This window comes from Montipora capricornis, chromosome 2, assembly GCF_036669925.1.
Source record: "Montipora capricornis isolate CH-2021 chromosome 2, ASM3666992v2, whole genome shotgun sequence".
In the NCBI taxonomy this organism is placed as follows: domain Eukaryota; kingdom Metazoa; phylum Cnidaria; class Anthozoa; order Scleractinia; family Acroporidae; genus Montipora; species Montipora capricornis.
Window position 1 is genome coordinate 22,087,586 of NC_090884.1, and position 14,035 is coordinate 22,101,620.

At 40.4% G+C, this 14,035-nt stretch overlaps 1 protein-coding gene across 1 annotated transcript in view; it reads right to left on the bottom strand.

Annotated features, from left to right (window-relative positions):
• The window catches only part of LOC138039089 (arrestin domain-containing protein 3-like), a 12,436-nt gene extending 2,242 nt beyond the window's left edge, over window positions 1-10,194 (bottom strand). Inside the window, exons 1-4 of the mRNA XM_068885260.1 lie at window positions 9,505-10,194; window positions 4,373-4,599; window positions 2,526-2,876; window positions 2,051-2,225 (exon numbers count right to left, since the gene is read on the bottom strand). Coding sequence (XP_068741361.1) covers window positions 2,051-2,225; window positions 2,526-2,876; window positions 4,373-4,599; window positions 9,505-9,742 — 991 coding nt within the window. The 5' untranslated portion in view covers window positions 9,743-10,194. The remainder of the gene's footprint in view (window positions 1-2,050; window positions 2,226-2,525; window positions 2,877-4,372; window positions 4,600-9,504) is intronic.
• Between the last annotated feature and the right edge of the window lie 3,841 nt (window positions 10,195-14,035).

The window sequence follows — 14,035 nt, forward strand, 5'->3', positions numbered from 1 at the left end:
TCGTTTCGCGTTAAAAATGTGTAGTAACTGTTGAGGAATTAAACTGGTATGAGTGAGTTGGAAGCGTAGAGAGAGAACTGAAAATTCATCGTCATGTGCTAACGTCCTCCACAGAACCTTGAATTTGGTCATTTCACGTCGTCATTTTGGAGATGACGGCAAAGAAATGTACCAAAATGTAAAACGCACGTGCAGAGCGTGCAGAGCCATTGTTTTTGCTCACAAAACCTATTGTTTTGTAGCGTCGTCGCTGCCGTCCGCGTCGTCGTTTCGTAAGCTCCCAAATTAAGCAAGACGACGACGACGGCTACGAGAACGTTGCCTAAAAATATTATTTCCCGTTATTGTAATAATTTTGCGATTACTCCAAGTCTCTTGGCATGGAAAGTGTGTCCACATTCCAGAAATAAAATTGGTGAGAACGGTGTGGATATTCTAAGAGAAAATTGAAAATTCATCGTCAGGTGCGCGCGTCGTCGTCGACCTCAAATTTGACCATTTTACGTTGTTGTCAAGACGACAACGGCAAAGAAATGTTTCGAAATGTAAAACGCACGTGCAGGGCGTGCAGAGCTATTGTTTTTGCTACTGAATTAAACCTATTGTGATGTGTTGTTCTCGTAGCCGTCGTTGTCGTCCTTGCTTAAGCTCCCTATTTTTGCATGGAAAACCGCTTGTCGAAAATACTTTTTTCAAATCCTTGCCCAAACGCCGAAGTGGTGAATCTCAAAAATCCGGATTTAGATTTGATCCGAAGTATCCTCCTCGAGTGTAGATACTTTGGCTTCATGATCTGCTTTTGGATTTCGTCAAAGAAACGCAAAATCCGTTTTTCGATTCAGGAATCCGTTTTCGGATTTTCCCAAGGAAACGCACCCTTAGGTTTCGATGAAAAAAGCACATTCCCTTGTGAAGATATCGAGAACAGCGCAAAAGCATGATTTTCAAACCTGGGTCTCAAATAGCATCTGTTACTTCTCCTTGACTCCTCAGTATCATACCATTCAACTCGTATTGATTGATTAAACTATCTTTGGCTTGGAACATTTAAGACTTTAATTTATAAATGGAGAAGTGCTTTAATTCGCAATTAACACAAGAGATTTATTCAAAAACGTTTCCTGCTTGCAGATTTCAGGAGCCTATAACCAGGAAGCTACAACTCCAATACTACAATGGTCTATGTAATGGCATTTTCACAAATCCAGCTATTTTTAGATACGATCTTAAATAAGAGATGGCTTGCACCAGCAACCATTCTCAATCCCATGGGTAATAATTTCTCATGCAAGACTTGCCATTAGCTGGAAAGGTGTGGTTTCACGGAAAAATCAATCTAAAAATAACTCGGTCTGCAAAAACGCCGTTCCACAAATACAACGAAGTTGTAGCCTTCTAGTCATGGGCTCCTGCAGAAATCTCTTTTCTTTTGTGTTCGCTGTGCTGACGAGTACGGGAAGAGTCCTCTGCCATGGATCGAAACTCACTTTGTTGAGCACGCGGGACGATTACTTTGCGACCGAATCCTCATGTTGTGTGGGCTCACTTAACAACAGCGGAATTACTGTAAAGAAATGCGCGGGACACACTGGGCTCAAGTGCCAGTCAGCGAACATATCATGGAACATGCGGTTTGAAGAGTGCTGTCCAATGTTGTGGACGGCGGTTGGATCAAAGTGAGTCGACCCATGGCAAAGGTCTTTTTTACCGTGCTCGTCAGCCCAGGCAACGCAAAAGGAAAAGAGACCTATACTAGCGGGGAATCAAAAACGAAACAAATTTTAGAGATTTGTTGGTTGTTTACGCGTTTAGAGTATATATTAACGAAACTAGACAGGGCTGTTGATGATTGAGTAATTTCGTCAAGTATTTCGTTGTTTGGAAATCCATTTATTGCCACAAAACGAACTTTTTGCGTAGCGATTAAGATTAAGTCATTAAGTGGTAAATAGTTCGCGTGAACAAATAAACATGGTGAAGCTCGCTCCAAGAATTGCGAGGTTGTGCTGGTCAGCCGGTTTTTTGGAAACTACCAAACAAAAAATCATACCTCGCTTGATGGTTACAAACGTCTTGAAGTCTCTGCTGTAACTCCTGTTTAATTGGGCTGCAGAAATCATTTTGTTGATCATTCCATATGACCGTCGAAGAGGAACCGTTCCAATTGTGATAGGTAGCTCTACCTCCAGGCTGGATGCAGTAGAATTGGGTACCGATAAAACAACCTGGGACACAAGTCATGAAAAACGACGTTAAACAAAAAAAATTCCATAGGAATGCCTACATTTAAGTCAAAGACTTAAGTGAGCCCAAGCATTGAAGCCGTGATATATTGAGTAACAGGATTACTGAATGGAGCTCTAGCTTTCCTCCGACCTGTATTCGCAAAAAATTACCCTGGCCACACTTCTAAGGTTCTTAAATTTGTGTTACTTGTCACTGGTGAGTCAGTCGATATCATATACCTTCAATTCAGTTCTAAGTCAGCCGTGTCGTATGACAGCAAAAGAGTTCACTAAGACTACCTTAATATTATACGTAATGGTTAATATCCCACAATTCTTCATTGTCGGTGGGACATCCGGGACTTCAAACTCGTCCAACGCCCACGAAAGTGATGGTCTATCCACTATCTTACGCTGACATCGCTCAGTTCTTGATTTGCCACAGCGAGACTTGAAAGAGATCATTTGAACGAGGAATACTGTAGTCTGGTATGTTTGTGTTAGCGGTAAGTTCTTGATATCTGTTGTTAACCTGATACGCTCTTGAGGACAGTATGCATTTCGATCAGTGACCGCCATTAGTTTCAATTGGGACGCCATTCCATTGTACAAACAGTTGAGTGATTTCTGAGCCTCACCAAAACTTGGTAGCTGTATGATGAAGTGAAACATAAAAAAAAATAAAAGAATATATAAATCCATGGTCATTTTTAATTATCTGAATTTCTTTCAACTTTTCCGCCTTAAGTTAAGAGGTCTTAAAATCGCCAACTATCTATTCATGGTAACTTGTTACCACGGCAAAGGTGGCTTAGAGCCGGGAAAAATGTTACATTTTCTGGCGGCGGCTTTAAAACCATTACCAGTAACAATTCACTGTCCATCTTCAGCCTTCAGAAATGTGACGATCAGATTTCGCATTCGAGGATTCATATGAGAAGAATTTTTTAATTTTTCATCCAAAAGGCATACTTTTCAGCGATATTGTGTTGAGAATGGTACAAAATCAAAGGCATCGTTTACACGAACGCGGTTTCATTTGAAAACGCATCGAAAACGATGCGGTTACGCCTTCTGTTTACACGACGCAAATCGAGACAGTTGCCGAAACCGAATCGATTTGAAAAGGCTGCTAAAAGAGGAGCGTCTGTTTTAAAACGATAACGGTATCATCTGCCCTGTAAACGGCGAAACCGCATCGATTTGAATACTGTTACTATTTTGGCGCGAAATTTGTATTTTTCGATTAAAAATGGTGAATCACGCACGTAGTGCAGCGCTCGTTTATACCATCACTACTTTGCTGTCCTTAAATCGAAAAGCATATAATAACCATAGGTAAAGGTTTTCGAAATGTTAACGTTTTTGAAGGCACTGGTGCGCTCCGGCAAAGTGATAAAGAAAAAAACCAAGTGACGTTTCTCGATTCGACCTGGAAGAACTGGTGTCTGGTGGGACAATTTTGTGTAAGAGATTCTGTCGCCCTTTCGTCTGTGGTGATTTCGGTATGACATAAGCATTAAGAAAACAGTTCCGCGTAAACACCTCCAAACCGCATTGATTTTGGCGCGGTTTCGAAGTGGTGAAACCTCATACGTGTAAACGCTGACTAAACTATACCCTATGCAATGATGGTGTATGCTGTAATACTTTGAAGGAACAACGTTTTAAAGACATACATTTAAACTGTGGGAATGAAACAAGTTAATATCATTGCAGTTATGAATGCTACTTTAGCAGTAACGAAACGAAAGCGTCAAAAATTCAGTCTTGAACGGGATTCGATCCCGTGACCTCTGCAATACCCCTCGATGAAGCGAATTCATAAGCCTCCCAGTAACGTCAATTCATATCCTTTTGCAAAGAGTGAGCCTTACGTTAAACGAATCATGTACACAATATAAGCGCGTTTTTTAAAATGATGTCAGAGCTTAGGCCACTTTCGAAAATAAGACAAAGAAAGGAAGGCCACCGTGGAGGAGTAATAGAACTCAGTAAACCTGCACTGTTTCCTGTCAAGTGAACTAAAACGCTTTTTCATCGCATGACATGTGAGTTTTGTTGAAAGCATAACGTTTTCGCTAATTAAATACACAAAAACTGGTTTTATTTCAATGAGGACGAGTTGTTTCTCTACAGCAGCTTACCAGCATTCGTGGACAATTCACATCAACTACACTTAATATGTTCAGCAACTCCTTTGCGACCTCGTCAAATCTCCATGGTCTTTGTATCCTCGCCTTCAGCCAGTATCTAACATAACCGTGCTTGTTTTCAAAGGACGATGGGAGACTGTATGGAGGAATTTTGAAGCTAAACTGGAAAGCATGGCGACCGGCTGGGAGACATACCGTCCGACTCTTCTTTTTGTCAGCTATAAAACAAGAAAAATACAATTTTATTCATTTATTTTTTTACTTATTTATTTATGGCTAATATTTTGATTTAGCCTGCGATCCAATCGAAAACCGGTACTTGTTCAGCGGTCAACTTAATAAAAGCAGCTGACCTCGATGAGCTTTAAACTTGAGCTCGCAATACGGTCACGTGATAATGGTTACCGAATACACCGTACCATTGATGTCCAATGTCAAAGACGTTCCCACCAAAAACACGTGGGCTGTACCACAGTGTTTCACATCGGCATACATGGATGGTGGACGTACGCAACCTCGTTCCCAGGGTCTCTCTTCTCTGCCTCTATTGTCGTTGAGAAAAGACCCTGGGTCTTTTCTCAACTACAATGGAGGTAGATGAACGAGGTTGCTTCACAAGGGTGAAAACTTGAATAACGCGAGGATATTTTCTGTGGCGTCCGATTGATTTGACCACAACTTTTTGCCTTTCACGTCGAATTCCATATGTGTAGTACATAAAATACTACCGTCAAACGTTTTTGCGCGCTGATTCCATTCTTTGCAATGTTGACAATACCCTTGCATACAACCGGGGCCTCTGAAATTTGAGTTGACCAATCAGCATTCAGCGGGCGGGAAAAACTTTACTGTCCTGACGTCACAGCAATTGTGTGCTCTCTGATTGGTTAGATGCAAAATATTGAAAAATTGCAATTGATCTTCGATATCGACATTCAGTTCTATCGATCTTCTCTTTCACTAATTTATATACATGGATTTGAGATTATATTACAACAGCTTACGGTGAGTATTTGCAATAATTTGAATTGGATCAATAGAGCGGATTTAAGATTTTATTCAAGGTGGACTGAGATAGTTACGGACTTATTCGGCGGAGGAAGACTTCGCCGACAGGACACCTCTTCGAAGGAGTTTGTTGAGCCTGGTGAGACTTCCTTTGAAAAGGTCTCGAAGTCTGGCTTTCCGGCAGTAGAGGCTTAAGTCCTTGGCCAGAAATAAATCGGTGGCCTCCTAGCGGTTTAGCGACGGTTTTGTTTGGAGACGGTGATCGGTGAAAGTTCGGTAATGTTTATACAAGTTACTGCTACAAGAGAATGAATGTTCGCACGAAAGGCATTTAAATGAGGGAATTTTTCTCTCTGGAGACCACATCGATAACCCACAAAGAATTTAAAAAACGAAAACCTACAACAGATACAGTAGTAACAAATTAAAAATGTGAAACATTTTTGAGTTTTATGCTTTAAGCTTGGCGCCAAAACCGGGTCACCCGCGTCTGGCAACTCGCTGGCCGGCAGGTACAAAACACAGATCACCGGTCATTGTTTTACTATATACAGAAAGTATCCTAAACATTCAAAAAAGCTAACCTTAGGCCTAATTAGGCATAAAGAAAAATTGGTTTTTAGGCCTAAGGTTAGCTTTTATGAATGTTAAGGATACTTTCTGAATAGGTAAAACAATGACCTGTGACCTGCGTTTTGTACCTGCCGCTCGCTGGCTTGTTTTCGCCAGGCAAGATTTGGGCTGTGAAATTATACGCTAAAATAACTCGTTCTTCGTCGAACTTAACCCAGCAATCTCTAGCTAAGTATCAGAATACGTCAAAACAATTTTAATGTTGCCTTTATATTTGTTCAACTTGAGAAAGAAATAAGAAAAATATCAGTTCGTTTCGAGTGGCATTTCTTGCAGCAAGACAAACTACGTCATTTAGGCATACATGAAACGTACTACTTACAGAGGACAATCAAGCTTTGACTGCCGCATGTACTGCGGGCGCAACCGCAGTATGCAAGGGCCTACATTGCCACCCATCCCCTAACACACATTTGGTGAACCTCCCAGATTCTGGGAGACACGTGACCAGCGTGAACCAGGGTCTTTTCTCAACGACAATGGGGGCAGAGAAGAGAAACCCTGGGAACGAGGTTGGGACGTAAGGTCGTACGGTGACCAACGGTGACCGAAACCAAATTTTCTCGCAAAGCTGGGTTACCATATTTTCTTACCCGTGATGCTCCGCAGACCTCCGGTATAAAAACTTTCGACTTATCATACTGACCAAGTTAACTGCTTTGTTTGGATTGTATCGAGGATATATATCTTTTTTAATGCTTTGGTGTGTAGTATCGCTGAGTATTTTACGAGTTGAACGAGTAGAAATACTCAGCGCCCCTACACACCCAAACATCTGATAAGCTATTTATTATCCAACGTTTTCGCACTATATTTTTAGCAAGTGAATTATTTTGAACAAGCGAGAACTTGTGACAGGTATGTAGGTGGTAAGCCACTCGTAAGCAACTTAACTAGTCAAACCGGTTCTCTACTGCACAAATAACTAACTGTACAAATATCGTGGAATATTTGTACTCGTTTGGTATGTTTTCTGTACAATAACTAATACAGTTGGATAAGGGAAGCATTTGCGTTCTAAACGTTCACTTGAGATGGGCATCTCCAACGGCAATTCTGGGGATACAAAAACGGAAAAAGACCTCTTTGTCGGTTAATTCAAGTTTTTCCTATTTAATTTTTATGTCCATTTCTTTTAATACAGAGTTCTAAAGTTATTTGCAGTTCAGCGCGGTGAGAATTCAATAAAAAAAGAACAGAAGAACATTTGCATCCCACTGGTGCTTCTGAAGAAACCAAGGAGAGACAAACATTTTATATACCACTTGCGAAAGAAGAACATGATTTTTATCCTGCTCTACATAGGTACACAAATGACAGATGAGATTAGAGAATAATTGTTTGAGAAAAGAAGGAAGACAAAAGACAATCCGGTTGACAAGTCACGGTAAAACAAAGGACAGAGAAATCAAACCGAATTTGACATGTAGCCTCTCACTGCAGTAAATGATAAGTGCCAAGAAATGGAGGCTCTATATAATGTAAATAGCAGAGACCCAACAAAGAAAAAAATATATCAGTGGGAAGAACTTACTGCTATTTAAGCAAGAGTATCTTAAGAAGTGCTGGGAAAAGTATTTTCAGGATTTGTCAGAAGACCCTAATAGAAATCAAGAACCTTTCCAGTTTCAAGAATCATTGACAGGCCCTGAAATAACAACAGCCGAAATCCGCAAAGCGTCTGCGAGCATGAAAAGGGGAAAACGGTTCTAGGATTAGGCGGACATGCAATGGAACCTGTTCTCAAGACCCTAGAAGATGCTATTCTGGCTATGTCCCCGAGTAGCAACAGTCATCTATAGAATATTCGACCACCATGCATTGAAGTTCTAAAGAAATTAGGTGCATCACAGTGTGTAAACATCCAAAGATTGCCCAAGATGAATTGCACGGATTCATGTACGATAAAAGCACACGACTGAAATGAAGTCTTCCTTTTTCGGACTTTGAGTGAACGTGAGGTCCGCGAGATGCAGCCAGACTCAGTGAATGTCTGTTCTATCGATTACAAAAGACTTCTGATCGAGTGTAACGCGAAAAACTCCTACAAATTCTAAATGACGTCGATGCAGATGACAAGGACGAGTGCCTGTTCCTGACAGTGTATTACCATACACATTGGCAAAGTGTCAGAAAAGGCTGCATTTTAATTAACGCGAGACTTCTTCAGCCTATACAACTTTCATTGTATCAAAGACATGGATGGAACCAGGTTAAACGGGTGCAATTACAACAACACTAGATTCAACGACAACACTGTGCTGATTCCTCATTCTCAAAAGGAGCCTCAAAAAATTGTCACCAAAGTGGAACAATTAAACAAACAAACCTATCATACCGAATGCAAAGAAGACCGAAGCGTGGTTGTATCAAAAAGACAGAGCTACCGCAATGCTATATCTTAATTAATTGACAATCAAAGAATAAAATCAGTGCAGTCTTTCAAGTACCTAACCTCAATCATCACACAAGGTAAGTACGCCTCCATCATAGAGGACAAAGCCTTGAAAAATAAAACCTTTCGCTGAAGACCCGCTTCCAAGTTTCCAAAAAGGCTATACATGTATGTGGCCTGAAATGTGATATGGAGGTTAAACATGTACACTCTCCATGGAACTTCAGAACAACCTGTGGAAAAGTGTTTTCTTTTGGGAGAAAGTGGTGGATCTATTTCACAGCTCACAAGTCAAATAAAGAACTACTCCAACAGACACATTCCCTATTCAATAACATCAAAAGTCGAGAACTCTGGTTTCGTGGACATGTAAAGTCTGGAAACGGGGTTGACGCAAGCATAAGCACAAAAGCAAGGATCAAAAATACTCCTTTTCCTTGTTCTGGTGCTTATGATTGCGTTCCCTTACGTTTTGTGAAAACAAACACCGTATAAGAACGAGAAAACTCGCTGAGACTGGCCGTGTCTGGCCAATTAAAGCACTCGTTCCAGGTTCCCCGCTTATGAGCATTTTAACAAAATGGCGAAGGCCGTGGTTGATTTTGATGCTTATGTCGACGTTCGTTTTCACTTAGCATAAGTTACTTCTGCTATTTACGCTTGCGCTTGTGCTTGCGTCGCTAGTCAGTGAAAACTTGGATTAATGAGTAAAGAGGAATTAGAATACCGAACAGTGATAACAGTTACACTGTCACAGGAAACATCGCAGGCAAACGCTTAAGAGGTCGACAGACACACTTAGAAAATCTGGTTCTAGGGTTTCGGCCGAACTTTGCGGATACAATAACACTTAAATAGGCGTGCTCATTTTGATTCGCGTTTGCACACTGAGAAAAACTAATGAAAAAAATGGACGACGTGAACTGGAAATTTTTAATCTTGCGCTTCCAATATGCCTCCAAAAAGTTCGAATCAATCAAATCAATCAAATTCTCCTTCAAGAAACTCAAGTATTTTTTGCCGCTCTATTGCAGTAGACAATTGGCATCAGTGCAAGTAAATGTAGTTCCTACAGTACTTTACTTACAGCTTCCAAAAAGAGTGGTTTTCTTGTGGAAGTATATCTCTGCGTTTTTGTGGGTCGAAGTGTACAACTCCGTTTCTTCCCAGTAAGTCCAAGATTCGCCTTGAAACTCAATGTTGACACAGTGAAGCTTAACATGATCACTTAGCTGCAATACACATTCACCAGATACCACATCCCCGGGATGATAGTGTTTGCTTTCACGAGATAGAAACATTTTTAAACCCAAGTTCTTTCCCATTTTAGCGCAAGAACAGGCAGTGATTACAGATCTCTGTCCCGGCTTTAGATAACAAGGGTGTGAAGCGTTGTTTCCTTAGAAGCGGCAATCGAAAGTCAGCTCCAAAGACGTTCAGCAAAATGAAGCACAAGCTAGCAACTACATAACAAAATTACTATTTTAAACAGGTACGGAAAAAACCGGTTTTGAAATATCTCTAAGTTTTGTAGACCTAGTGTGAGACACGCCTCGCATCAGGGAACGTGTTGGTTTATTCATTGCAAAAAGACGCTCAACACTTGAGATTGAAGAATAGCGGTGGGGCGTGTCCAACCAGGCTAGAACAGGTGTTTGTAATGTTGGTGGCAATTGCGTAAATACTGGAAATTAAGTTCATACATTTTTCCTTTTAAAAATAGTTGTTTGGAGACGAAAAAAGATTGATTCAGCGTTATTTTCACATATCATGTCAATTTGTTGTACAAATTTCTTTCAGTGAGATGACGATTTTCAACTATATGAGAAAGGTCTTTTAATCACAAAGAAGAATAAATAAAGGCGTGTTTGCATTGGGTGGGTCTTGCTGTTTCTATTGCACTCATGAGACACTGAACTAAACTATAACACTGTTTGCAGCCGAAATTTTTCAAGTTGTATTTGGTAATTCGAAATTTCGTAAAGAAGTAAATTTTTAAAAAGAGTATACCATGATTTCTTAGCGTCCACAAACCTGCCATGCACAATATTAATTAAATTAAGAGCCAAGAAAGTTCAACAGGTGGCAGGAATTCAAAATACCGGTTATTGTGTGCAAAGAAAAAATGAAAGGGGCAGGTATTTTAGATTTGCGAGCCAATTCCTTCATTAGTTATGACAACCACTAGTGTTAGTACCATGGTGCCAGCATGACGATTTTCCAAACAAGGATGAGTTTCTTTCCCTGGCAGCACAGAAAAAAATTGGACAAGGTTCATAACTGCACTGCCTGACCTGCCTTATTTCATGAACTTTAAGGTACTAATAATCACGAGGACGCAGTTGTTTAGCATTGCTAACAGTTCAGTGATTTGTAGATAAATGAAGGGGTTACTTTCTAAAGAAACTGTGGTGCTGCGTCGTTGTGGAGTGAGACACATAAATTTGGTTTTACGAAACAAGGTGATAAAACTATACTAATTGCATGGGGCCGAGTAAAATTATAGATTAATTTAAAATCGCGTATTTTCAGAAGTTGCAGAAATTGCCCGAGTCGCGCATTACGAGGAAACATTCGAGTGCTTGTTTATAATCAAGTATAAAAGGTCAAATTTTCTCTCATTTATCTTTTAAAACCGACGCTTTTGCTCAATTTCGTAGGAAGCCATTTCAGTGTTCAGTTAGCGTCAATGAACTGTAAAAACGCACAAATCAGCACAATAAAATTTTATTTTTGTACGACAACGCCAAAGCAATGAAACCAGCTCTGCCAAAAAACACTTACTACATGAAAATAATGAAAGTAATTTTGCCCGGGGCAATTACCTCACCCAATCAGCATTTAGACAATATTTTGGCCTCTATGTTATAAGCCACTGCGAGAAGGAGATAAAAAAAAAGAAAAGGAACTTTATTTTTAAATAAAGTTCCTTTCCTAAAAGTGTCTAGTCGTTCTAGCGCCGGAGCACTAATTGGGGATACTGTAAAGTGAAATTAACAATTAACGCAAATCAAGTCAAATGTTGGTTTTTGAGGAGAAGGGAAACAGGAGTACCCGCAGAAAACCTCTCGGTGCAGAGTAGAGAACCAACAAAATCAACTCACGTATGACGCTACTAGATCTGGGAATCGAACCCGGGCCACATTGGTGGGAGGCGAGTGCTCTCACCACTGCGCCATCCCTGAACCCCAACTGATATTAGTCTGAGGCGCCGATTAACTCAAGACAAAACAAAGTTAATCGCATGTGACGAGGAAATATAAAAATGACCCTAGAACAAAAATTACAATCTGTTAATTGTCGTTTGTGTTCTTTACGCACCTCGACATAATCTGCAACAGCGTTTGGTCGAGGTCCTTAATCTCAGAGTCGAATAAGTTTGCTATGTTTAGCTCCAACACTTTTCAAATGTTTTTCCAGTGATCTATGCTTTCTTTGTGGTTTATTTTTGTTCATTGGTGTATTCCCAGTCAATTTCAACAGCAACTTTTCGTCGACGTTAGCTTCCTAAGTGTCCCTCTTACAACAGTAACTTTCGAAATTTTGCACATTTTGAGTGTTTCTAAGGGCGCGTTCGATTGACCGTATTCCGGAATAGGAATATATGGAATATAAGTTAGAAATCCTTCGTTTTTACGGAGATTCACATTAAAATTGTCAAACATGTGCTAAAATGTTATTTAAAACATATTTTTATTATCCTTGCTGCTTCAAAACGTGCCAAACATACCGCTTTAATCATCACTCCACGTATTCTTATTCCGGATAGGGTCAATCGAACGCGCCCTAAAAGGAGAACCGCAGACCGCAGAACCTTCGGAACCCGCAAAACTACTTCAAAAACACCTTTTTTCCCAAAACAACGCTAGACTATTTTTGTTTGAAGTTAAAAAAAAATGCACAAGTTTTTGTTTGTCTGGTTTGCTGTTATTTTTTATAACTTGCTAATAAACGGATAGCCCGCCAAAGTGCGGTGGACTGGACTTGGTCATATTTTGACCTCTCGTCCTTGACGAATGGCGGAAGGCTTTTTCAGAGGAAGCAAGGTGAACTACCTATTTCATGTAATGGTTGTGCGGTAGAAGGTTTTACAAGGTGAAAGTTGGCAGTCTGCGGTTCCTCGTTTTAATAACACCCGCACATTTCAAGAATGTATGCCTTCTTTGAATAAGGCATACATTCCCGTGATCCGTGAATTGACCCCAAAAAAGAGCGTGAATCGGGAAAACTGAAGAAATACAGCCGTGATTCGTGAATAATATATTAACCGTGACGCGTGATCCTTTAAAGTTGTAGTGCGTGAATCGAGATTTCTGCCTTTACTAAAGTCGTGAACATCAGTCAACCCTACACGAATACATATTACATGTAGTTAGTCTGTCAAGACCGTTCGAATCAGGTCTTCTGTCATTGTTATGTAACATAATCTACCATTGTCATGTTTCGTACTTGACCTCAGTTGACTCATTTGTAGTTCACATGAACTGAGATGAGAGACGCGTTGAGAGACGACATGTTGTAATCATCTGTCCAGGTCACTGCCAATCAGAGGTTGGTTCGATGGAAAATGAAAAGCTGCCTGTCAAATTTGTAACATATGTTCACGTCCGGGTCGCCTGCGTGTTACACATGCGAATTGTTGCAATGGCGAGCGTCAGAGTAATCGTACCGTCTAAACCAGGCTAACTCGAACTTCATGACAGGTTTTGAACATCATAGAAAAATCAAAGACCACGGAAATTTTGAAGTTACAAAACAAAATGTGAAAGAGAAGAATTGTAGAGCTACGATGTATATCGCAGTCAAACAAAGAGCCAAGAATCGTCGTGTTAGGGGTTCCTGGAATCGTCGATTGGATTACCAACTTTTTATAGCCTTCCCATCTCAGGGTAAACTGATAAGACCCAGGGGCGGATCCAGAAATTCCAGAAAAAGGGGGCCGAAAGCTCAGAGTTGACAGTGAGTTTGTGCTTTTGGCATCGCTTGATCTTGATTAAATTTGCATAGTTCCTAGAGTTAAGGTGGTTTTACTTCAACTCTACGGTCAGTCACAACAGGAATTAACCTTTGATCATCTCCATTCAACCTGCTTTTTTTCCCTGCTCTTGATCCTCTGTATTTGAACATGTGATTGATGTTCAAGGCTACGACAACATCAATAGCCGGTTTCGGTACGGTTCTCGGTAAGTGGAGCCAGAAGCTTACTCTTACAATAGGATGTGACCCGAGAGATTTTTTGAGTCGAATTTTGCTCATCATCAGGACCAGCATTTTTTTGCAAATCCATAAAGATGGTAATGTCAATTATAATAGTGTTTTCTTCGGCTGCCAATAAAAATTGACCATGCTCACTTCATTTCAACAACATCGAATTCCAAGAAGGCCCGTCCGATGTACAGTAATAGCCGGTTTAAAGCTGACTGTGGCTTCCATCTCACGTTTTGTCCCTTTCCATTACTGACTTCCAAAGTTGATACGTGTGCAATGTGCATCAGAATCAAAACGATACAAATGGTGTAAATGACTAAAAAGATTAAAAACTATGAAATATAACGCGAGAGCTAAAACTTTCGTAGCGCTTATGCCGTCGCCTACTTCCCGATAGAACTTCCTCATAG